The sequence below is a fragment of the Panthera onca genome, chromosome B2 (assembly GCF_046562875.1).
Source record: "Panthera onca isolate mPanOnc1 chromosome B2, mPanOnc1 haplotype 2, whole genome shotgun sequence".
In the NCBI taxonomy this organism is placed as follows: domain Eukaryota; kingdom Metazoa; phylum Chordata; class Mammalia; order Carnivora; family Felidae; genus Panthera; species Panthera onca.
The window spans coordinates 37,721,252-37,746,488 of record NC_138343.1 but is presented as its reverse complement, the minus strand read 5'-3'; the positions used below and the strand labels follow the sequence as shown (position 1 = coordinate 37,746,488).

At 41.2% G+C, this 25,237-nt stretch overlaps 1 protein-coding gene across 6 annotated transcripts in view; it reads left to right on the top strand.

Annotated features, from left to right (window-relative positions):
- KIF6 (kinesin family member 6) overlaps positions 1 to 25,237 on the top strand; it is a 386,396-nt gene that overhangs the window by 176,439 nt on the left and 184,720 nt on the right. For 5 of the 6 annotated variants that reach the window (XR_009604951.3, XM_060615407.3, XM_060615405.3 and 2 more), the window contains 3 exons: positions 3,052 to 3,157; positions 4,257 to 4,395; positions 8,983 to 9,198. Coding sequence is in view for 5 of the 6 variants with exons in the window: in XM_060615407.3 (XP_060471390.2) it covers positions 3,052 to 3,157; positions 4,257 to 4,395; positions 8,983 to 9,198 (461 nt within the window). In the remaining variant the exon portion in view is untranslated. Of the gene's footprint in view, positions 1 to 3,051; positions 3,158 to 4,256; positions 4,396 to 8,982; positions 9,199 to 12,449; positions 12,496 to 25,237 lie in introns of those variants that run through there. The other variant, XM_060615410.2, reaches the window with a different exon arrangement.

Genomic DNA, 25,237 nt, shown 5'->3' with positions numbered 1-25,237 from the left:
ACTATAGAGAAGAAATTGTCTTCTAAAGAAAAAGCCAGGGGCGCCTGGGTGGCGCAGTCGGTTAAGCGTCCGACTTCAGCCAGGTCACGATCTCGCGGTCTGTGAGTTCGAGCCCCGCGTCAGGCTCTGGGCTGATGGCTCGGAGCCTGGAGCCTGTTTCAGATTCTGTGTCTCCCTCTCTCTCTGCCCCTCCCCCGTTCATGCTCTGTCTCTCTCTGTCCCAAAAATAAATAAAAAACGTTGAAAAAAAAAAAAATTTAAAAAAAAAATAAAAAAAAATAAATAAATAAAAAATAAAAAAAAAAGAAAAAGCCAAAAGGAAGAATAGATTAATCATTGCTTCTAACCTGAGAGTATCTGTTGAAAATTGTATATATCCTGAAAATCACAAATGTTTTTTTTTTTTTTACTCTAAAGAGTGGGTATATCCTAGAACTAATAGGGATTTTTAAGAGCTCCAGAATTTCTGAGAAACGTGTTCAGGGAAAATACAAGTAGGTAAACATTTGAAGCCTGGTTGGGTGGGAATTGTAGATCCAGTCCTCCTCATAGCTTACAGAGGAAAGTAGCAACTATGAATAGTCGAATGAGTGTTCATCATGAGAGGATCAGCACACCCATGCTATGGAATACTATGTAACTATTAAAATGAAGTATATAATAATGAAATACATTAATGCATTAAAAATGTTATGAAATGAGGACAAAAATGAAGTGAAATGGAAGATTATCTGTGATAAATTGTTTAGAAAAATCATGGTGCATAATACTATTCAGAATGTGATCTCTGTGTTGTAAAAAGCAACACAAAATCTGTAAACACATGGGTATAGGTAGACGCCTTGGTTAAGAGCTAGATGAACATATTTCAGCTATTAGCAGTAGATTTCCCAAGGTATTGAGAGTGAATAAAGAAGGTGAAAATGATGGCAGGGTGTTGGGGAGAGGAAACCGGAGAGACACATTTGCTTTATTCATATCTGCATTGTTTGAAATTGTTCTCATAAACATGTATTTTTATAATATTTTATATAAAAAGCCGTAACAAATCTTTGTATCAGAAATGAATCTCTTCGTGTGTCTGGTGATTTGAAGCTCTGTTCTACAAAGAAACATGTCAATCAGCAAATAGTGCAAATGACAAGTATTCCTCCACCTGAAGAAACTCCATAAAAAAATTATAATATAAATTGTCTCACACCTGTAAATATCAGCTGTCACATGTCACAGATTATAGGAAGAAATAAAAATGAAATCCAAAGCTGCTGTAGATGGAAATCATTACATCTAGTTTGAGTGGGCTGATACTAACAGCAGAAGGGAAATGTATACAGGTAAAAAAAAAAAAAAAAGATGCCGATGGTATGCAAATGTTTTCATAATAATGTAAGAAAGATATGCTGCTGCTCTATTATGATACTTAGCATCTTAGATACTGATTGCCATCCTTATACCTTCCTTATAAAGCATTCCATCCCAACACAGAGGAGAATAATTTCCCTTGAAATGAATCCGTTAACTAATGAACACATTTGTACTGAGAACTTCAAGTGTGCACTCTCTAGATACGGGTGGGGGAGGGGAGCACAAGGATGAATGAGAGCCAAGCACTGCTTCGTGGAGCTTATAAACTACTGGGGAGCTAAGGCGCTACACTGGCTCTGGAGTACAATGGGGACGGTAGTAAGCACACAAATGCATAAACTGAACTAGGACTTCAGAATAGAGTGGTTGGATGGTCCCGCCAAGGACAGGTGTTTTGTTTTCTATTTTGTTTCATCTTAGAATAGAAAAAAATCTGACCATCATTATAAGCAGAGGGGAAAGAGTATGGAGAGGTGACAATGAGGTAAGAGAAAGGAGGTGATTAATAGGAGGTAACCCAGGGAGAAGCCTAAAGGGAGCCCAGGGGGCAAGAACTGCCAGGAGAAGGAAAGATATTACACAAAATATGTAAAAGAAAGAAGAGGGCCTGAGTAGTGAGGAAGAGATGCTCTGAGGTGACGGAAGAGCAAATCGGAGGAGTCCTCAGAACAGCTCTGACTTTCTCTGTCGAGCGGGAAGTTACAGTATTGACAGAATGAGAGTCTTGGTAGGCTTGAGGGCTGTGGAAGGTCTTGGAACAGCCTCTGTGAAGAGTATATGTCAACCAGGGATTAGAACTTTTAGGTAAATACCTTGTAGGGCAATTGCTGGATTGTAGGTTGGTTCTATTTTTAACTTTTTGAGGAACCTCCATATTGTTTTCCAGAGTGGCTGCGCCAGTTTGCGTTCTCACCAACAGTGCAAGAGGGTTCCTCTTTCACTGCATCCTTGCGAACATCTGTTGTTTCTTGTGTTGTGGATTTTAGCCATTCTGACGGTTGTGAGATAATATCTCACTGTAGTTTTGATTTGTATTTTCCTGATGATCAGTGATGTTGAGCATGTTTTCGTGTGTCTGTTGGCCATCTGTATGTCTTCTTTGGAAAAATGTCTATTCATGTCTTCTGCCCATTTTTTTAAGCACCGGGTGGTATATGGAAGTAAGGAATCACTACATTGTACACCTGTCGCTAGTATTACACTGTAGGTTAATTAACTTGAATTTAAATAAAAGCTTTTTAAAAAAATAAATAAGTCAACCAGGGAGGGTTAACAGGGTTGTGGAGCATCACTGAGGTCCCAGCTGAGGTGGAGTGCATTAATCTTTAATGAAACTAATAAAAAGAAAACTTTTGTATTACTTTCTCTGGCAATGTGGTAGCTAGGCATAGAGGCATGGAAATTCAGCTTGGCCAGAGGGCATGTTTTGTAGAAATCAAATGACTCAAATTGAAAGCCGTGTATGAAAACTTACTGGAAATTAGTCAAATAATTGCATCATTTCAGATTTCACTTTGTCAATATGTTTCTTTCCCCTTAAATTTTATAGTTAAATCAGATAACTATATATTCATAAAGAAATGGGAACAGTATCCTGTACTTCAAATGTTAACCAACCAAGTAATACCATTAAAATTTCTAAAGTTTCTAGCTCATAGTTGCTTCTCATACATTATGTATTTTTAGGCTGGAAAAACTAATAACCTCCTTTTTGGAAGACCAAGATCCGGAGAGTAGACTAGAGGTTGGCACTGATATGCGTAAAATTCATCACTGTTTCCATTATTTAAAGGTAAATTTAAACATTTCCTCTAGTAGAAGCCATTGTCTGCCATGTTGAAACTGCAATACAGTTTGCTAGTTGACCAACTCTTACAACCCTGAAAAGGTTAAGATCCAGCTTCTCATGTCCTGAATGGCATGATCTTCAAACAAAGCTGGGCTTATTGAACTTCTTCAGAGGTCATATCTTACCTGCCAGTGAATAACTTGTAGTTATTTTTCCAGGAATCTCTACCTTGTACACAGAATAATTCCATGTTCAAGAACCATTTCTTTTCAAGATACATCAAGAAAGTTGTGTCCTGCATTTTCCCCAGCAGATTAGATTTATCCATATAAACCCTCAGTTTTTCTCTGCCTTATGTTTTACCCTTTCATGATGACACAGTGGGAATATCATTAACCTTTATTTCTACCTCACTTGTGATTTGGGATTCTTCACTATGATGATAAGCATTTGTTGTGAGTCTTCTATGGGCCAAGCCCTGGGAAAGCAAAATTGAATAAGAAAGGTCACGAAGAGGACATCTATGGAAAGAATAATTATAACACATCATAAGTGCTATTGTTTAAAGTGTAAATCAAATGGTATGGGGTTAAGGAGAAGGAGAAAGAAGTTCAAGAGGAGATAATGTTTGAGTAAGAATTTCCAAGTTTAGGGAAGGAGAGAGATGATAGCAGAGAAGATGAAGGGGAGGGGAGAGAGGCAGGGAGAAGGAGAAGACACATGGAGCTAAGGCAGCTGCATTGGCAGAGACAAGGAGGCAAGAAAGGACATTCATGCCTGATTTGTGCAAAGAATTGTCAAAGGGGAAAAGAGTCCAAGAAACTAAGAAATGTGGAAAAGACAGGATGCCTGGGGGGCTCAGTCATTTGAGCGGCCGACTTTGGCTCAGGTCATGACCTCACTGTATGGGTTTGGTCCCCATGTCAGGCTCTGTGCTGGCAGTTCAGAGCCTGGAGCCAGCTTCGGATTCTGTGTCTCCCTCTCTTTCTGCCCCTTTCCCACTCACGCTCTGTCTCTCTCTGTGTCTCAAAACTGAATAAAAGTTAAAAAAAAAAAAGAAAGAAAAGAGATACGGACTCTAAGCTCTTATTTCGTCTTACAGAAACTATTGAATGACAAGAAGATCCATGGAAAAAGCACAGTCTCTTCGGAAATCAAAGATCAAGACTGCCAAGAACCATTAAAAGAGGAAGAATATAAAAAGCTACGAGACCTTCTACAGCAGAGGGATAATGAAATCAGTATCCTTTCTGAAGTGATTAGGAACTTACCCTCTACTGGCTTAAAAGAGGAAGTGAGCACAATTCCATGTCTTCCCCTGGCCACATCACCTAGGTCCCCGCCCTGCTTCCGGTTCACACTGCTTCTTTTCATTTAGAAGAGGTCCCTTCCACAAACAAAATGTAGTGGCTAGTGAAAAACACAGTCGTTATAAAAGAAAAAAAAAATTACTTTGTTTTTAGCCAGATACATTTACATTATGGGGGAATATTTCAGTTTATTGAAAAGTGTGGTCTTTTTCACACCATCTCTTAACATTAAATTTTGTAGAAAATATATATTTTTGGACTATTCTGTTGTGTTCTTTCTGTTACAGTTCTGAGCCAAAAAGTTAGCGGGTTATCTTTAGCTAACTGACCGGACGCTGGGCTGACCACAGCCTCACCATGGCCCAGAATTTGTGGCTGGTGTGTGGGCGAAACTCAAATGGTGGCTGAAAACTGACAAATGGTATTTAGCTTATGAAGAGCAGAGATTGATTTAAATGTAACTTTTTATTTAAAAGCCAGATCTACTGCTTCGGGTTCTACTTACAGATGTTCCCAAATTTGGAAGTGAGTGAAGGGTGTTCAAGATAGAAACCTTTTTGGCTCTAGGAGGCAGTGTGTTTGGGGTCTGAGAGCAGGGAGCTGCCTCCAGTGGGACTGGGTGGTTACCTCTGAAGAGCCCCTGTTGGGTGGGTTAGACCTCAGGTCTCCGCAGCATTTCTTTGGTATTGTTTCTTGTCTTATCTTTCAAGCTTCTCGTACAAGATTTGACATTGTCGGTACATTTGCAGACTTGAAACATGCATAAGAAGTTATTTTGGTCAGTTCTTACAGACAGGTGTTTTCATTTGTTCGTTTTTAAAAAGCACCAACGGGTCTTTTAGCTTCAGTCAACGTGAAAAATGCGTGAAAAGAACATACATGAAGGACATCCACTAATAAAGAGGTAAAAGCAGACCACATACAAGGTAGGCACACTGCCTGATTGACCTCAGTCTCTACTTTGAGCCGAGTATTAGCAGACCCCATATGCCTGATCCAAGTGAGTTTTAGCTCCTTTATCAGCCAGCCAGCAACAGTAGGGTCAGCCATGTATTACTCTGCTACACGAGGCCTTGTCTGTGAGCACTGCCCACAGTCTCACCCTACATTCCTTTTCTTCCCTCTTACCCTGTCCATCTCCAGGGATGCTCCCAGCCCAGGACTCAGCCTCAGCCCCAGTCCCAGTCTGAGCTCTGCTTCTTTTCCTAGCTTTGGTTGTCTTTAGGATCTGCTCCCGCTAAACACTCCGACCAATTCTTAGTCCCCCTCTGGGCTTCTGAATGTGTGTGCCCAGAGGAGGGGTGAGGTGAGATAGGACAGCCAGGGAACAGTCTGGGCTTGCACATGTATGTTTACTTAGACAAGAGAGTGACAGAGAGACTTACCTCATCTCCCTGACTGACTGCCAAATCCAGGTACCACTGCTCGTGTGGGGCTGCCCTCGGTCTTTGTTGACCAAGAACAACCTGAGCAGGGTCTCCTCCTTGTGAGACTCATATTCAAAGTGTTGGCGTGTAGGAGCCATGGTGAAAAGATCACTGAACCTGAAGTTCACACCTGGATTGACATCCTCGCTCTTCATGTATTTGCTCTACAGCTATTCCGCAAAACTCTTTCCTACCCCTCAGTAGTAGGACCGTGAAGCCTGCCCTGCCAACCTCACAGTGGTGGCCAAAGCCGGTAAGGTGAGTGACTAGCAGGTGCTTTGAGCACTGTGGTGTTACATGGTGGGAGGTGGGACTCTGTACACGGTGGGCAAACTCAGAAGGAAAAACAGCAGCTCAGATTTGCTCATCACAAAGCTTATACTTATCAAACGGCTAATGACCAAGAAAGGCTGCTGAAATTTCAAAGCTTCTCATAGCCAGGTTGGAGGATATTTTCATATCCTGTCTGTAGAACCACCAAGGTGAAGACTGACAGGAGGAATGAGAAAGACCTGGTCTGTAGGAAAAACAGGTGGTAATACTTGAGCTCAGCAAAAGACAGTAATGCAACCAAAATGACAGTGAATGACACTGAACATTCTTCTTGGAAAGGGAGAGAAAATGGTGTCATTTCAGTGACATTATCAGTATGAATAAAGTTCAGACTGCCCTTCACTAAACATGTAACAAACAGCATGTCATTTAGTACCTCGCACAACGAAGGCCCAAGTTCAACGGAATGGGCAGGGGAAGAAGACAAAGGAAAGGTGGGGAAGAAGGAAGGCAGCCAAGAAGATAAATCCGTACTCTGATCTTTATGAAATGTACCTCAAAACACTGTCTGTCTCTGCTTAAATTCTGCCAGGGCCTGCTATACTTAGAATGAACCTCAACTCCTTACTCCGGATCACAGGGCCCTACGTGATTGTGTGTCTGCCAAGCCCCTGATTTCACATACTATGTCTCTATCCCAAATATGTTAGGCTTTGGTCATAGTGTCCTTCTTGTTGTTCTAACACCATGTTTCTCGTCCTTGGCACTATGGACACTTTGGGCTGTATAAATTCTCTGTTGTGGGGGCTGCTCTGTGCATCGTAGGATGTTTAGAAGCCTCTCTGGCCTCTACCCACTAGACTTCAGAAACAGCACCTGCCCCCCACTGCAGTATGACAACCAACATTGCTTCCAGACACAGCCAAATGTCCATTGGGTGGTAAAACTGCCAAGGCCCTTCTCCTTAGGGTTTAGCACTAGCCAGTAACTCTGCTGAGATACTCTTCCTCCAGCCACTGCTTCCTGTCATTCAGATCTCAGCCTAAATGTCATTAGAGAAGTCCTTTGTGAGCACCCAATGTAGAGTAGCCACTCAGTCATTCTTGACCTGTTATTTTTTTTTAATGTTTATTTATTTTGAGAGAGAGAGAGAGAGAGCAAGCACGAGTGGAGGAGGGGCAGAGAGAGAGGGAGAGAGAATCCCAAGCAGGCTGCACACGGTCAGCCCAGAGCCCAATGCAAGGGCTCCATCCCACAAACCATGAGGTCGTGACCTGAGCTGAAATCAAGAGTTGGTCGCTTAACCAACTGAGCCACCTGGCAGCCCTCTTGACCTTTTAAAAATTAGTTATCCAGCCCTTTCATTCTCTAATGTTTGGTACATGTGCATGAAATCTGCCTTTCCCCAGTAGGACATCTGCTTTGTGAGAGCAAGAAGCCAATATACCTTTTCATTGTTCCATCCCTATGCCTAGAACAGTGCTTGGCACATAGTACAAGCTCCACTGAATACCACTGAAGGAGTGAGTGACTGGATGTTGCCACTGCAGCGTGTGAACCAGTGGAAGCCCCTGATGCTCTTGGTAATCAATTCCGTATGAAAAGGAGTGGAAGATGTGGGCAGATCCCTGTTCTTCTCTGCTAGGACAAGGCCCAGATACCACCTCTGGTAAGGGCATGGTTTTTTGAGGCAAAGAAGAAGCCATATCAAGGACTGTGAGAGAAAAAGTGATTGCACTTCCAGAAATCTCCCAAGAAGTTGGAGTCAAAGCTGAGGAGGAAAATGGAGTCTGAGCAGGCGTCTGAGCAGCAGTCTTCTCTCCCCACCACGTCCATATTTCCTCACTCCTATTTTAGTGAAGCCATCTCTGGGGATGGCGGAGTTCTGAGGTTCTCAAGTGGTGGCCGAGATTCTTCAGAGTTCTCAGCATCTTGAGCCCGAAAGAATAGCAAAGTGGGGTGGAATGCAGTGATGTTATCATCAGTGTACCTAGTATATTGAAATGGCCTGCAAGAGGGGCATTTTAAAGTAATGTATCTGTAATAAGAATTCATCTCTTTTCAGTTGCATTTGGGACCAAGATTTAGGGATTTTTTTAAGTGACTTCAAGTCCCATTTGAATCTATGCTATGCAAACATGTGTTGAATGTGGGGGTGCTCTGGCCACCAGAACCGATTTGGCTGGTCTGCCAGCTGGGCGGACTCTGGTGTTCTCCCTCTCTGCTCCTGCTGCCTCCTGAGCAGTTTCCTGGATTCAGGTCTTACTTACTCACAGATACATGCATAGCTCCACTGCCTGCTCCTACTAAGTGTTCATCTCTTATAAACCCTTTCATAAAAATTTTAAGTCTTTATATTTTAAACACCTTGGGATTGCTGATTTTTCATATAATGATGCCATATTGACTAGCTTCCTAAACTGTCTGTAACTGGATAAATGACTTCAGGAAGTTGAAGTCTTCCTTTAGTGGTCTCTTTACCATGTGAAAAATAGCAAATATTATTTGGAATATTAACCTCAATTGAGACATTAGTGGTTTCTTTTAGTGTTTATTTATATTTGAGAGAGAGAGAAAGAGACAGAGGGTGAGAGGGGGAGGGGCAGAGAGAGAGAGGGAGACACAAAATCCGAAGCAGTTTCCAGGCTCTGAGTTGTCAGCACAGAACCCCTACATAGGGTTCAGACCCACAAGTGGTGAGATCACGACCTGAGCCAAAGTTGGATGCTTAACCGACTGAGCCACCCAGGTGTCCCAGAAACAGTGTTTTGATCATTGCAACTTAGCACGAGTCACTAAATCCTTAATCAAGTTTCAGATATTCTGGTCAATATGCTAAAGAAGGAAAAGAAGAAAGCTCAGGATGCTCTCTACTCATCTGGCATGGATAGAAGTGAATGTGGACACTCACAGAGTTCACCTTTTCCACCTGGGAACCCCGAAGGTCTGAGGACTTTGCCATCCTCAGCTCCCACACAGGTCCAGGATGTCAACACTTTTGGGTACAGATCCAGTTTGCTCCACAGAAAAACAGGTCAGTTATATTTATTTATAAATATAAATTATATTATGTTAAATACAGAAAACCTAGGCTTAAATGAGAAAACATAGGTTATCATAAATTATATGTCTATAGAAAAAATAAATAAACATGGAAACGGTTATAATTTTATCATGCTGTTCTTCATCATTGTAATTCAATTGCTGTTATTATTACTAATATTTCTTGAGGTTTTAAAGTTGTACCAGCAGCAGCTTCAGCAGCAATAACAAAAATTCCCAGGTTAAGTTTATCCTCAAAAGGAAAAAAAAAAAAACAAAAAACAATCCTGGCATTCCTCATTCTCCATAATGGAATTCAGCATACCATTTTTTAGTTTTAAATATGCAAAGGTGAAGAAATGACAACTTATTTGTTAGAATTATTTTTTATAACTATCACAACTCTTAAATTAAATACTAATTTCCAAAATTGATGACTGAACTTAAAATACGAAGTATGAATTATCAAAGAGTTCAGAGGCAGAAATAGATGGGTCCAAGGCAACAGGAGAAAAGTTAACATTAGAGAAAGGAACACAATCTTTCCTCCACGGGAGGGAAAGAATAAGGACAGATGTTTCATTGCCAATGTGATGACACAGTGTTTGTTTCTAAATCTGAATAAGCTCTTTGTAGCAAAATAATTTAACAATATTATTACAGTCTGCCTTAATGGACAATAAACAAACAAAACTTTGTCAGATAGGATTTCACACAGCTGGATTGACAAGGAAGCACTTCTCCCAACTTGTAGCTTTTGATTGGTATGTCAGGCTTTCTTTAAAAATATTTTTTAATGTTTATTTATTTTTGAGATAGACAGAGCACAAGTGGTGGGGGTGGACAGTGGGACATGGGCAGAGGGAGACACAGAATCCAAAGCAGGCTCCAGGTCCAAGCTGTCAGCACAGAGCCCGATGCGAGGCTCAAACCCACAAACCATGAGATCATGACCTCAACCGAAGTCAGACACTTAACCGACTGAGCCACCCAGGTGGCCATGATTGGTATGTCAATTCTACAACTACAGAACCATGCTAGAGGCCCAGGCTGGTTTGTGCTATTTTCTCTTTCTATTAGACCAGCAGAGTGCAATGTACCGTTGTGTGATTGATGTCTTTCTCTTGAAAACATTGAGAAATCTGAAACATGGAACATACCAGAACAAAGGGGTGAAAAGCTTCCCCTTTTGGCAATATAGTTTGAAAATCTCTCTATAGGAGTGCCTGGGTGGCTCAGTCAGTCAAGCATATGACTTCGGCTCAGGTCATGATCTCACAGTTTGTGAGTTCGAGCCCCCCGTTGGGCTCTGTGCTGACAGCTCAGAGCCTGGAGTGTATTTCGGATTCTGTGTCCCCCTCTCTCTCTGCCCATACCCTGCTTGTGCTGTCTCTCTGTCTTTCTCTCAAAAAATAAACATTAAACAAAATTAGGAAAAAAAAAAACAACAAGAAAATCTCTGTATAAATGTTTGTTGGGATGGGCGACCTGATATGCATGGTTTTCTAAAGGATTTAGCTTGTTAATAATGAGAGTATGGCGCTCATTAAGAAGGACACATTTTATTTAATAAAGACAAGATCAAGAAGCCTGGAAATATACTTTGTGATATTATATCCCTTTGTCTCTTAATTCTAAATCTCCTTGCTTTGACTATTTATTTAACAACATAGTAGAATAAATTAAAAATCAAAGGAAATCAAAAACGCTATTTTTACCATTTATCATGGTAAATGGCAGGAGGCAAAGAAAGCAATTATTCCTCTCTGTGAATGTTTTCCATACAGCATTCCTATACTCTGCTATTGGTAACAGCTGGTTCAAAAAAAAAGGAGGCCCTCTGCGTTGGTGACTTCATTAGTTCATCCATCAATTTATTCATTCCTTTATGCATTCAACATATATTTATTGACTGCACACTTTGTTCTAGGTACTGTGACAATTATTACTATTATGACTATAGCTTACACAGCCCTATATATATGTCAGGTACTCTTCACAGTTGTCTGCTTGAATTAACTCATCTAATCCTTATTCTATAGGTTCTTGTTTTAGCCCCATATTATACAAGAACATACAAGGACAAACCCAACCTCTGATCTCAGAGCACTTAGAAACTGACAGAGAGGAGAGCTTTGAACAATTAATTACAAAAGTGCACCTCTGTATTACTGATGGGGCACATACCAGGGAACCCTGCCTCAAGTTAAGATCAGAAAGATCCAACAGGGGGCATTGGGTGGGAGTGTGGCTGGAAGGAATATCGCAGGCAAAAGGAATTATTTAAATAGCTTTCAGGGCCTTTGTGGTGGAAAGGAGCATTTTGGAAAGTGAAAAGGTCAGGATGGTTGGCATGTGGGGAGTTGAAAAGCTAGGAAGACAGGTTGAGTATCCTGTGCAGAACAGATTGCATGACTAATTAGAAGGCCATTATGGTATAGTAGTCTAGGCCAGAGGATGGAAATAATGAGAGAGAGATGAGGGAATCAGAAGCATTTAGGAGGGAGAGTGGGCAGGGCTTGGTGACTAATGGAGGTAGCAGGTAATGGTGAAGATGGCCCCCAGGTCTGTGGGTGGCTTGTGAGGCTCTTCATGGAGGTAAGGAACAGTGCTCCCCCTGGCCGTGCCACAGTTGGCATTGTTGGTTATAGAGAACAGAGCTTGGCATCTCTGCTGACATGGAAAGTCATGGTCAGTACGAATGTTAGAACTCCATGCTTATGGACTGTTCACTGGCCTTCTCCAAAGACACACACCATTATGCCTGTGCAGAAATGGCCTCAGATATCACTGCCCCACCCTCGCAGTGTGCCAGACCTTTTCTGTTTCTATTTTCTCTTGCCCACACCATCTCCCTTCTCATAATTCTTCTTCCCCACAGCATCTCATAATCTCTCTCCTAACTCATAATTATAGTCAACTTTTTCAGTAACCCTTCTCCTCCCTTGATACTACTATCAAGACAGACTAGTTTTGTTTGGAGAATGAATTAAGTTTACTTGAATAGAAAATCACTGAAAAATAATGGAAATTGTTTGTAAAGTCCAAGTACAAATGAGGTAAAAGAGTTTTGGAGAAAAGCCTTATAGTTTAAAGAGTTTTTGAGTTGTTTTAACTGTCATTGGATGTAGCTCTAGCAATAACTTTAAATAGGAGTAGGTTCACAAATGGATTGATAATGATCTAACCATTTGGAAGAGGGACTGATGGGAGATTGATTTTATTTTTTTGGCAAAACTACAGATAGGATGAAAATTGCTGTGGATGAATCCATGCTGCACAGCAACAGGTAATGGGATAGTTTGTTATAATATTTAAGATCCTAGGAGCTGATTAGGCTTTTATTATTGCATTATTTTATACAAGAACCTGCGTAAACTAAGCCAAATACAAAAAATTAATAAGCATGTGGTTTCGGAAGGATTTCTGCCCTATGTAGGTATGGTCAATTTCTATTAACCATCCTTTGGACTGCTTTTAATGCAGAAAGCAAGTAGATTTGACATCCTCCACTCGGAGACCATTGTCTCCCCTCTGATGACCCTCCCCCTTGTTCCTTTCACCCCCACTTCATGCCGGAAATGACTTCTTTCAAATTTCTTGTGCTAAAAGAAAATGAAACCAAACTCATGATTCACTAGAGAGCCCTACACAGTCATTGTGCAAGCAGCCTGCCAAGGCAGAGGAAGGAAGGTTAGGGGCTTTGGGGCTTCTTGTTTTTTTGGAAGTTAAATGTCTGTTTTGGTTTCATTGAAGTAATGAGAGGGATTGTTCAGCTCCACATTTTGAAAAGAGTCATATGGTTCTCTTTAAAATAGCAGGAGTTTGATACTTTGGTTTTCTTGTTTGGTTTTGGGGGTTTGTTGTTTTTGTTGTTGTTTATTTTTTTCGTGCTCTGACTGTGTGTTCCAGAGGGTCACCTGGAACCAGTGTTCCAAAAGCCCCTGATGACTCACCACATCCTTTAACTGAGATGCTAACAGAACCCACTCATCACAGGTGATGTCACCGGCATTTTAAAAGGTGAACTGAAAGCCAAAGCCACAGCCTGGAGGCTCCAGGCTCTTTTCTCATACTCCTGAGAATTTATTGAATCCCCACTATGTGCACAGAAGGTCCAAGGCTATAGGGGGCACCAGCGGAAACTGAGAAATGGTCTCTACCTCTGGGAGCTCACGTTTAAATAGCGGAGTCTGGCTTGGCACCCAAAAAGCAGAGAATAAAATAACAGGTGCTATAGCAGGAGCTAGAAGAAACACTATGGGAAGGCAAAGGAGAAGGCAGGGACCTTTACAAATAGATTGGGAAAAGCATTACAAAACAAGTGACACAGAAGTTAGGTCTCAAAGGATCAGTAGAATTTGGATAAAGATGGAGGGAAGAACATTCTATTACATTCCACGTTTAAAGAATATTATGAGTAAAGGCTTGGGAACAGGAAGGCAAGTAAAAATATGTAGAGTTGGCAGGGGTACTTGTTTAGCTAGGGCCCTGGAGAGGTACAGGAAGTCCGAAGAAACAAGGCTAGAAAAATGAGTGGGAAGTTGTTGGGATGGCTGCTTCAGAGGGAGGGGGTAGAGGAATAGATGGGAACGTCCCCTTTTAACTTTATATGCTTTCATGTTGTTTTCATTTCTCACATTTAATTTCTTACCCATGTTACGAAAACCCTTGAATACCAAGCTGGGGAATTTTCTTCATCTGGTTGCAGGGAACCAACAAAACAGAGGCGGAATGGTGATAGTTGTGCTCTGGGAAGGCATTTGTGGAAAAAATCTTTAGTGTTTTGAAGACGAGATGCCTGGAGACGTGGTAAATGGTTGAGGAAATAGAATAGTCTGAGTTCGGAGTGATGGAAACAAAGAGGCAAAGAGCATGAAGAGATATAACAGAGGGAGCCTACAGCAGTTCTCCATGGCATAAACAACTCTGGTTCTTGTCCCTCTTATTGGTTTTCCCAGTTCTTCTGGCACTGAGAATGCAGGTACAGGCATCGACAGGAGGACAGGGCAGCCGGTGCTTCTCTGGCATGCTGCTTCAAACCTGGAGTCTGTTCCTTGAGTTTGCTCTACTCATGCTCAAAGGATTGCTCTCTGGACCAAAAGCTACTGTTACAAAGGTTTAATATACCCAAATCATCCATTAAGTTGAAGAGCTCAAAGAGAAATCCATAGAGCAAAACTCACCCATAAAACCAGAGAAAAAGTATAGAGATTAGGTTTTCTAAGATCCTTTCCAACTTGCTTTGTAGTAAGCCTCAGGCACAAATGTTCACCTCTTGCTTTTCAAACCTCTCATGATCCATCTTAGCCTCTCTTTTGGAACTGACCATGCTTTCATCCTTGCATTTCCCTATAAATTCAATTAAAGAGACAGTGAGTAAATGGATCATTGCCTTCTCTGTAGCTCCATGGCCATCCTCACTTCCGCAGTGCAGAGTATTGAGGCTACTCCGAACACTGCCTCTGAGAAATGCATCTTTGTAACCCTCCTATTCGAAGGGTCCATAGATTAGATGAAATGAATAAATGATGCTCAAAAAAGAGAAAGGGGAGAGAGAGAAGTTGAGAACAGACTCTGCTTTAGGTTTAAAATCAAGCCTTACCCCCATTTCCATTTGTTTTATCTGATAATCTTTATGATTCCACCACTAAGGTCTTCAAACCTAAGAAGTGAACAAACAAGTAGAAGCCAATGTGTTTTCTAAAGGAAGGCAGTGTGGTGCTGGATGGGACTCAACTTCTGACATTTGTTGGATTCAGCAGACACCCATGAGCTCCCATGTGCCTCTATCTATCTATCTATCTACCTATCCATCCATCCATCCATCCATCCATCCATCCATCCATCCATCTTAGAAGTTATCATCTATGAGCATCTCAGGAATTTTTAATCTAGTCAGGGAGCTAAGTAGGTAGCTAGAGCTGTCTTTTAGCATAATGAGAATGCTGAACAAAGGGGCCTGGGTACTTGAGGATTCCACCAAAACTGTAGCCTAGTCAATCACCAATTCCATATTCTTTGGGGAAACAGTATGGTCAGGAAAGGGAACACAGATTCTGAATATGGGGTGGATTCAAAGAACTAGAGTTATCAAAGAGGCAGTGTCCTATTGCCTATGGACATTAAAAATTGCTGAGTTAGATGTATAAAGGAAGACCATGACCCTGGTACCCAAGTACTCAGTGAAAAATGATAAACGCAGAAGACTGCTGATGACAGTGAGGAGGACAGGGTAGAACATACAGCCAGGTGGAATGAACCTGAATGGATAAAAGGTTTGCCTATGTTGTATTGTTTGCTTGTGTCTTTATTTTCAGCAGCATGAATGGGTATTGTTCCAGAATCATGGAGACAAGACAGGTAAAATTATGGCCAACAACCTCATTTCCCTACCTCGTTGTAGGAAGAATCTTATTCTGAAATAATGCCATTTTTTTCACCTGAAGTTCAGGGTGAAAGGCTATATTTTTATTCTGTTATGTTCATAAAGTAGATGGGATATTGTCTGCTCAAGAAAATTGATTCTTCTAATAGGAGGGATATCCTCAAATCTCCTTCAAAACTTGCTGGGAGAAGGCACAGCACTCAGGTCTGGTAGAGGACACTAACCAAACAATCACGGAAAACCAGTTGCCCAAAGTGATATACTTACATGTGACAGAAAGTTAGCGATAGTTCTGGGTGTGGGGACCCTTTCTTTTGGCTTTAGGATAAAGGATCCCAAATATGAAGATTGTGTCAGAACACAGGTAATTAATTTTCATTTTATTAAACTTTGCATTCAAAATTAATTTTTCAGTTGATTATTTGGAGCTCAGGTTTCATTCTCTCGTATATGGGTAGGTTAGGTTTCCTGGAAAGCAAAGTCTCAGCCAGGTGTTTATTCAGGAGGGCCCTTGGAACCAACAGTTGTGGAAGTGAGAGGAAGGGTGCAGGACTTAGCAGAGGGAGAGCTGAGCTGTGACGCAGTCCTGACAGAGGCCTCAGGGGCTCTGAAGCTGAGCAGGCCTGTCAGAGTTGTCCCAAGTTGAGGCAACAGAGCAGGGCCTTTCTACCTTCATGACGATTGTTGGATACAGGCCTGCCCCTGAAAGAGGGGTGGCTTTAAATGAGGCAGTTTTCTTGAGCTGAGAAAATTCCAAAGAGGGTTGATAACTGAGGACTTGCTGCTAATGTACTCTTAGCAGCTGGAGGAATAAGTCCTTCATTCTTCTTTTTAACCCTAAATTTTATTTTTGTCACCCCCAATCCCCCACCTCTGGTTACCATCAATCTATTCTCTGTATCTATGGGTTTTTTTTTTTAGATCCCACATATAAGAGCAATCCTACAGTATTTGTCTTTCTCTGTCTGAATTATGTCATTTAGCATAATGCCCTTGAAGCCCATCCATATTATCACAAGTAGCAAGATTTAATTCTTTTTATGACTGAATAATATTATCTGTATCTATATCTATATCTGTATCTATATCTATATCTATATCTATGTCTATGTATCTGCGTCTACATCTATATCTATAAAAGTATCACATTTTCTTTATCCATTCATAATCAATGGACACAAGGTAATTTCCATATGTTGGCATTGTAAATGATGCCGCAGTAAACATGGGGATGCTTTTCAAGTTAGTGTTTTCCTTTTCTTTCGATCAATACCTGGAAGTAGAATTCCTGGGCCCTATGGTAGTTCTATTTTTAGTTTTTTGAGGAACCTCTATACTATTTTCCACAGTGGCTACACCAATTTACATTGACACCAACAGTGCACAAGGGGTCCCCTTTCTCCACATTCTTGCCAACGCTTGTTACTTCTTGTCTTTTTTTTTAATAGCTATTCTCACAAATGTAAGGGGATATCTCACTGTGCTTTTGATTTGCATTTCCCTAATGATTAAAGATGTCAAGCGTCTTTTCATGTGCCTGTTGGCCCTCTGTGTGTCTTCCTTGGAAAAATGTCTATTCACACATCCCCAAAGGCAAGGGAATTAAAAGCAAAAATGAACTACTGGGACCTTATGAAGATAAAAAGCTTCTGCACAGCAAAGGAAACAACCAACAAAACTAAAAGGCAACCAATGGAATGGGAAAAGATATTTGCAAATGACGTATCGGACAAAGGACTAGTATCCAAAATCTATAAAGAGCTCACCAAACTCCACATCCGAAAAACAAATAACCCAGTGAAGAAATGGGCAGAAAGCATGAATAGACAGTTCTCTAAAGAAGACATCCGGATGGCCAACAGGCACATGAAAAGATGCTCAACGTCACTCCTCATCAGGGAAATAGAAATCAAAACCACACTCAGGTATCACCTCACGCCAGTCAGAGTGGCCAAAATGAACAAATCAGGAGACTATAGATGCTGGAGAGGATGCAGAGAAACGGGAACCCTCTTGCACTGTTGGTGGGAATGCAAATTGGTGCAGCCACTCTGGAAAACAGTGTGGAGGTTCCTCAAAAAATTAAAAATAGACCTACCCTATGACCCAGCAATAGCACTGCTAGGAATTTACCCAAGGGATACAGGAGTACTGATGCATAGGGGCACTTCTACCCCAATGTTTATAGCAGCACTCTCAACAATAGCCAAATTATGGAAAGAGCCTAAATGTCCATCAACTGATGAATGGATAAAGAAATTGTGGTTTATATACACAATGGAGTACTACGTGGCAATGAGAAAGAATGAAATATGGCCCTTTGTAGCAACGTGGATGGAACTGGAGAGTGTTATGCTAAGTGAAATAAGCCATACAGAGAAAGACAGATACCATATGGTTTCACTCTTATGTGGATCCTGAGAAACTTAACAGAAACCCATGGCGGAGAGGAAGGAAAAAAAAAAAAAGAGGTTAGAGTGGGAGAGAGCCAAAGCATAAGAGACTCTTAAAAACTGAGAACAAACTGAGGGTTGATGGGGGGTGGGAGGGAGGAGAGGGTGGGTGATGGGTAGTGAGGAGGGCACCTTTTGGGATGAGCACTGGATGTTGTATGGAAACCAATTTGAAAATAAATTTCATATATTGAAAAAAAAAAGAAAAATGTCTATTCAGATCTTCTGCCCATTATTTAAAAAAAATTTTTTTAACATGTATCTATTTTTTGAGAGACAGAGAGAGACAAAGTTCGAGTGGGGGAGGGGCGGAGAGAAGGAAACACAGAATCCAAAGCAGGCTGCAGGCCCTGAGCTGTCAGCACAGAGCCCGACGTGGGGCTCGAACCCACAAACCGCGAGATATGACCTGAGCCAAAGTCGGATGCTTAACCGACTGAGCCACCCAGGAGCCCTACTTCTACCCATTATAAATCAGATTGTTGGGGGTTTTTTGTTGTTTTTTGTTTTTTGCTTTGCTTTGATTTGCTTTGCTTTTAAGCTGTGTGGGTTCTTTATATTTTGGATATTAGCCCCTTGTCGTCAGATATTTGATTTGCAAATATCTTCTCCCATTCAGTAGTTTGCTTTTTCATTTTGCCAATGGTTTCTTTTACTGTGCATAAAAAACTATATCACACCTTTCAGTATGATGTAGTCCCACATGTTTATTTTTGCTTTTGGTGTCAGATTCAAAAATTCTTACTACCTTTGTTTTCTTCTAAGAGTTTATGATTTCAGGTCTTATGTTAAAATCTTTAATCCATTTTGAGTTAGTTTTTGTGTACATTGTAAGATAGTGATCCAGTTCATTCTATTGCATGTGACTGTCCAGTTTTCCCAGCACCATTTGTTGAAGAAACTGCCCTTTCTCCATTGCATATTCTTCTCTCCTTTGTCATAAATTAATTGTCAATGTATGTGTAAGTTTAGTTTTGGGATCTTTATTCTGTTCCATTGATCTGTGTGTCTGTTTTTATGCCAATGCCAATTGTTTTAATTATTATAGCTTTGTAATATAGTGTGAAATTGGGGAGCACAGTGCCTCCAGTTTTGCTTTCCTTTCTTAAGATTGCTTTGGCTATTTGCGGGCTGTGTATGTGTGTGTGCGTGCGCACGTGTGTGCACGCATGCAGTTCCATACAAATCTTATGACTATCTGTGTATTGCTTTGAACATACCCATTGGAATTTTGATGGGAATTGCATTGAATCTGTAGATTGCTTTGAGTAGTATGGACATTTTAACAATACTGATTCTTTCAGTCCATGAACACAGAATATCTTCAGTTTTCTACGTATAAATCTTTCACCTCCTTGGTTAAATTTGTTTCTAGATATTTTATTCTTGGAATCCTTTATTCTTGAAGGGTTATCTGGATGGCACATCATAGTATCCACCACAGATGATAAGTTTTCCAGGATGTCCAAAATACCAGTGCAATGGTTACCTTAGCTGAATTATGTAACTTACAGCTCATAATGTCACTCTATGGTAATATGACCCATAAAGCTGAATAAATATAGGAATTATGTGATCGAATCACTATTTTTAGCATTGTTTTCTTGATGAAATATATTCTGCATTCCAACTCGGGATGTCAAGAACACATGCCCTTGCACTCTGGCAACGGAAGAACAGAAGCATTCTCTCTCTCTCTCTCTCTCTCTCTCTCTCTCACACACACACACACACACACACACACACACACACACACATCCATGCAGAGTCTTGCCCAGGCTTTGGCAATAAAACGTTACTTTTTCACCAATTGTTTATTCGCTTTATAGAACACACGAAGTACTGTGCTATTCTAGATGATGTGGAAAATATAGGATATTCTACTAGAGAGACTCTGGGAAACATGAAAGACTATTCTTAGCTGCAGGAGCAGTGACCCTTATTAATTCATTTAAAAAGCACTGAATTGAATCTATGTACTGACTGTTATGCTAGGTGACTGAGACCCAGTACTTATTGAAGCAGTTATGATCTAGAAGAGGACCTATAGTGGACATGCACAGAGAGTGCCATGGGACATGGATGGGGAATGGTCAACTCCTTCTGGGTAGGTTTAGGAAAACTTGCATGCAGGAAGTGATACTTGAACAAAATCTTCAAAGAGTAATCAAATTTACGTCTGACAAAATAAATAGATGAAGGAAGCAAAAGACAGAGCACCTAGGAAACTTCTCAAGCAATAGCATGGAGATATGGAACATGGAATTTTTGTGATGTTTCAAGTCTTCGGTTTGGCTGGACTATAGCATTTGTGTGGATTGGATAGTATTTCCCAAGAAATAAAGCTAAAGAGGGCCAGACTCATGAGATGCCTAAAAGCCATGCTTCCTAATTTAGAACTTAATTTTCCTAGCAATTAGGAGCCATTATAACTTTTTAATAGGAGAGTAACATGGTCGGATTTCTGGTAAAAAAAGATCACTGATAAGCAATGTGCCGAGTAACCAGGGACCTGGGGGGGAGGTAGAATGGATGCTGTAGTACTAGTCAAGGTCAGAAATTATGAGAGCTTGGATAAATGAGCCACAGTCAGGATTGAAAAGATTAGAAATATGTTAGGGGTAACTAGGAAGGAGAACTGATTGCAACTGGTTAGGATGGGTGGGGGGTGAATTGACAATCTGGGATGACTCCCAGGTTAGCAAGACTGAATCCATGAAGAGAAGCAGGTCTGGAAGGAGAGTGTATTGGTTTAATTATGGATATACTGAGAATGAATATGATATTGGTGTCTAAGCTAGTAAATATATAGCTTTAGGGCTCAAGGCAAGGGGTTAATTAGGGACAACGATCACTGACTTATAGCCGTGAGAGTGGATTAGGTGGTCCAGTGAAATGGGTAGCAAGGCAAAAGAGGGAAAAAGGACCAGAGGCAGAATGCTTAGGCTCCCCAATATTAGTGGGGTGATCTGGGGCAGAAGGGCCAGCAAAACAGAGCTGTGAAAGGCAAGAGAGAGTCAAGAGTAAGATCTCAGAAGCCCTGCTAAAAGTTGTGTTTTGAGGAGATGGATGCGATTAACAGTATTGGAAGTTGCCGAGTGGTCAGCTTAGGTGAGAATTGCGGAGTCTATCAGATTTGGATGGGAAGTGAACAGTGACTTTTGCCAAAGCAATTTTAAAGAGCGAAGGAGCAGAAAGCTCACTGTACCAGATTGAAGAGTGGGAGGAGAGGAAGTGAGGCAGAAATAGTCACAGAGATCATGGGAGGTTAAAGAATTTCGAGGCTAGTGTTGTTAAATGGAGTTTCTTTGTGGGTGTTGAAGTCATTAGGATATTGGCAGGAAATGGGGCAGAAAGGAAAACTGTGAGCCAGGAGCCCAAATCTGCTTAGGTAGCTGGGTGGTTTGTTCACTCCTTGAACCAATATATACTTTAAGTTACAGCATCAGAGAGAGTGGGTAGCAGGACCAAAGGGCACAAATCTCAAAGGAGGAAAGGTTTGGGCCTTGATGTTAAAAACGGTGATATTGAAATGGTACTGGTGACTCCGAAGAAAACCACAATGACCCTGGCCCTTCTAGTATTTGCACATAGGAGAGTGAACATCCTCCACTTGAGAGGGCTCCAGATAAGTCAGTATCCTTGAAGGAAAAGTCAGATTTCAGTGAAGAGAAAGAGCTGAAGGGGGTGTTCCAATAAAAATGTTGAGCATGTGGGAGAGCTTAATTAACAGCGAATGTGGGATCCAGAGAGCAGCATAGGACAGGTTCTCAGGGAGGCCAGCAGTGGAAGGAGGAGTGGGTAGAATGACATGGCAATAGGGCAAGGAAGTAAAGAATAATATGTGAGATGACAGTTGCCTGCAGGGGCTTGCATTTTGTGGGTGGCCAAAGATGATAGGGATAGAAGTCATGGTAGGATTGATTATCCTTGAGGCTACAGGCCTGGTAAGTGTGGCACATTCAGTCTCTTACTGGCTTTTAAATGATATGCTTCTGATGATTTCCTTTGACATGAACTCTCCCTAGATGATGCTTTGGAATGAGAGTGGGGGGAAAGGTCAACCGGCTTCTGGAATGTTCCACTTGCAGTGAAATCACAGGACCCTGTGAGCTTGGGACAAAGGTACAGCATGGAAAAGCTCAATAAGGGTGCTGGAAATTGTTGGGTAGAGTTTTCCTCACATTGTGGGGAGCAGTTTGTATGTCTCCCACATGCTCTTCTCTTGACAGGGTCCTAGTCGATTCTAACAGTAGCAGCCGCTCTCCTAGTGATGGGGACACTTGATCAGTGGTAGTAGTTTTGTGGCTTTGTAGATATGGGTCATTCCTAAGTCAGACACTTAGAATTTTGGTATTGCGTTTCCTAAATTGTAAGCTCCTATATAAGTCTTCAGTGTTCAGAGGCCTCCTCAGAGCCCCCTCTGGAGGTAACATAGAGACACTAAAGCAAGAGAAATAGAATTGAATCAAGGAGATTTTTTTTTCTGGTCTTTTTGATTTGGGTCAAGAACAGAGCTGAGAATCTTTAAACCTCCTATATGACAAGTTTAACTCTGTCATTTCCCCCTGGCCATCATATAATCAGATTTCACCCTGCGATGAGAGACAACAATTGCACTGAGTTATAGCATTTGCCTTCACCCTGGAGTTTGGGAATCCATCAGCACTTCCTTTTTCAGATATGATATTCTGGGATTTATACCAACAAAGACGAAAATAGTTTCCGTCACTGTGTTCAATTGGGACTGTATTTTGGAAGGATGATAGATGAACTCTGACTTTATTTGTAGCATAAGACATGATCTTTGCACAACGTCTATCAGTTGCTGTGACAATCCAAGCCAGAATTTACCATTCTGCTTCTACTGCAGTTAAGTTCAGCTGGTTATGTCATTGAAATTACCATAACCAGTATATATGTTGGGGGGTGGATTGGGTGGGACTGAAAAAGGCCACCTGGGAAACAATACGCCTTTCTCCACCATACACATGTCAAACGCACGTCAAGTTTGTCTTTCGATTAGACCCTCCATCATTGTTTGAAAAGCTTTGTGCCACCTGTCACTCTACCTCTTAAGCTTCCTCAGTCAGAAAGCTTTGCTCAGAAATACTAGTTCACTCCCTCTAGCTGCATTTCAGGCTGATCTCTCTTCTCATCTTCTGGTTACCTTAATTTCTAGTTATGCTTCCGTGAATCTGTTCAGTTCTTTGCTTTTGGTTATTCTACTTCATTTTGATGAACAGAGATTTCTTGGGAATCCTACAGCAATCTGTTCTCTGAATGTCTTGAGCCTCATAAACTTGTGCTGAGTTGAGCACTGTTCCAAAACTGATAGAAGAGGTGTGCCTCGTGGCTGGGATTACCAGATGTAGAAAATAAAAACAGAAGATAAATCACGCACAACTCTTTAGTATAACTGGGTCCCAAATATTGAACAGAAGCCACTTATACTACAAAATAAAGTTTGTTGTTTATCTTACATTCAGATTTCACTGGGAAATCTTATATTTTACCTGACAACACTACCCCTGGCCCTTTTCTTTGTTGCGATGGTTCCCTTGTATGAGGGTTCCCAGACAGCCTTTAAGGAACTGCTCCAGAGGAGGAATAGTGGGGACTGTGTGGGTTCATTAGCAGGCAGGGCTGCCTCAGGGCTCTTGTATTGGTGGGGTATGGGGGCGGGGAGGGAAGGAGGTGGGGTTGATCTTCGCGCTAGCACCAAACGCTGCAGTTGTTTCGTCCTTTGTCCTACACCTGTCTCTTTCTAGACTGGTGTAATTCCAAGTTGCTGATCCTAGGAGGGGGACAGGAGGGTTACAGTGCACAGCATTCCTCAAACTTCCACCTCAGAGTGCCCATCAGTATCTCACAGGATGCTTGTGCTCGATAGAACACTGTTTATGGGAAAGCCTGCTGTGCAGTGTCCCCATGAACATGTTCTGCTGCATGTAGAGTTCAGCCAGTGCTACTGTGTCCAGCTATTTATATCTCAGTTTTATCGTCAGTGATCAGTACTGGCTCAAACCATGGCTTGATAAACTGCATCTTGTTGTGTGTTCCTAGAGCCCAGTCACTTGTATACAGTTATTTTTGGAAATAAGTTTTGTAACCAATACTTTCATTAATAATGTAGATCATTCTGTTGGAGGTTTTTCAGATGTCCAGACATACTCTGAACCTGGTTTCCTCAAGCTGACAGACCAAAGTAGAACTATTATATATAGTACTTTCTTCCATTGAAGTACTCCCACTCTAATTTGACCAATTATACATTCAGGATAGCCTATGGATATTTATGAACTTCCCAAGGCAGCTAGACGTAGAAGCTTCCGAGCTCAGTTCTGTGTATGATGTCATATGCCTTTGTGAAGTTGGCAGATACAATAAGAGATATTAACATTCAACTCTATACTTTTCCCATCTTTACTGCATGATGAAAATCAGCTCAACGTTACCCTGAGTTTTTAGATGGTGGGTTCCCCTCTCCAGCTGTGCTGTTGAGACGTGTTTACAAATCTCTTCTTAGGAGTTTTATTTCTCTTAGAAGCTCAACATTTACCTTTGGATGGCTTGAGTGAAACTTTGAAACATATGGATGACTTCACCCACAAGAGTTTAATGGGAATCAGGCAATGGCTATTCCAAGAAGTGCCATGTAGCAGTGGGCTGGCCCTTTAGGTCTCATTACTAAACATGATCAAATTGAGTATTCGATTCGATCGAATTGAGCACCATCTGGATTTTGAATGTATGCACGGTTATCTTTTTCTTTCACTAGAAATTTATATTAGTGATCACAAGCAAATGCCTGGCATATTCCTTTTACAAGACTGTAGTATAGTGCCTCATATTTCAAGTCCTATGTTGCTCATTCTCCCATATTGCAGTGAAACAGTGAGATATGTCACCTTAGAATTTTACAGTCCACTGATATGAGAGAAAGCAATTGAGGCTTTTAAACCATTAGTCTGCAATGCTCATCACTTAACTCAGATAATGCTGGGTGACTAAATCATTTCCATCAGTCACAGCTGTGCCAATATAAGTGTGCACACATGTACTTCCATACACACACACACCACATAATCACACAACACCTTGCACATGCACACTCCACACTCACACACAAGACACATGTGTGCACACCAACCCTTTCGTCTTTTGTGCTTTTCTAGTATATCCCGTCC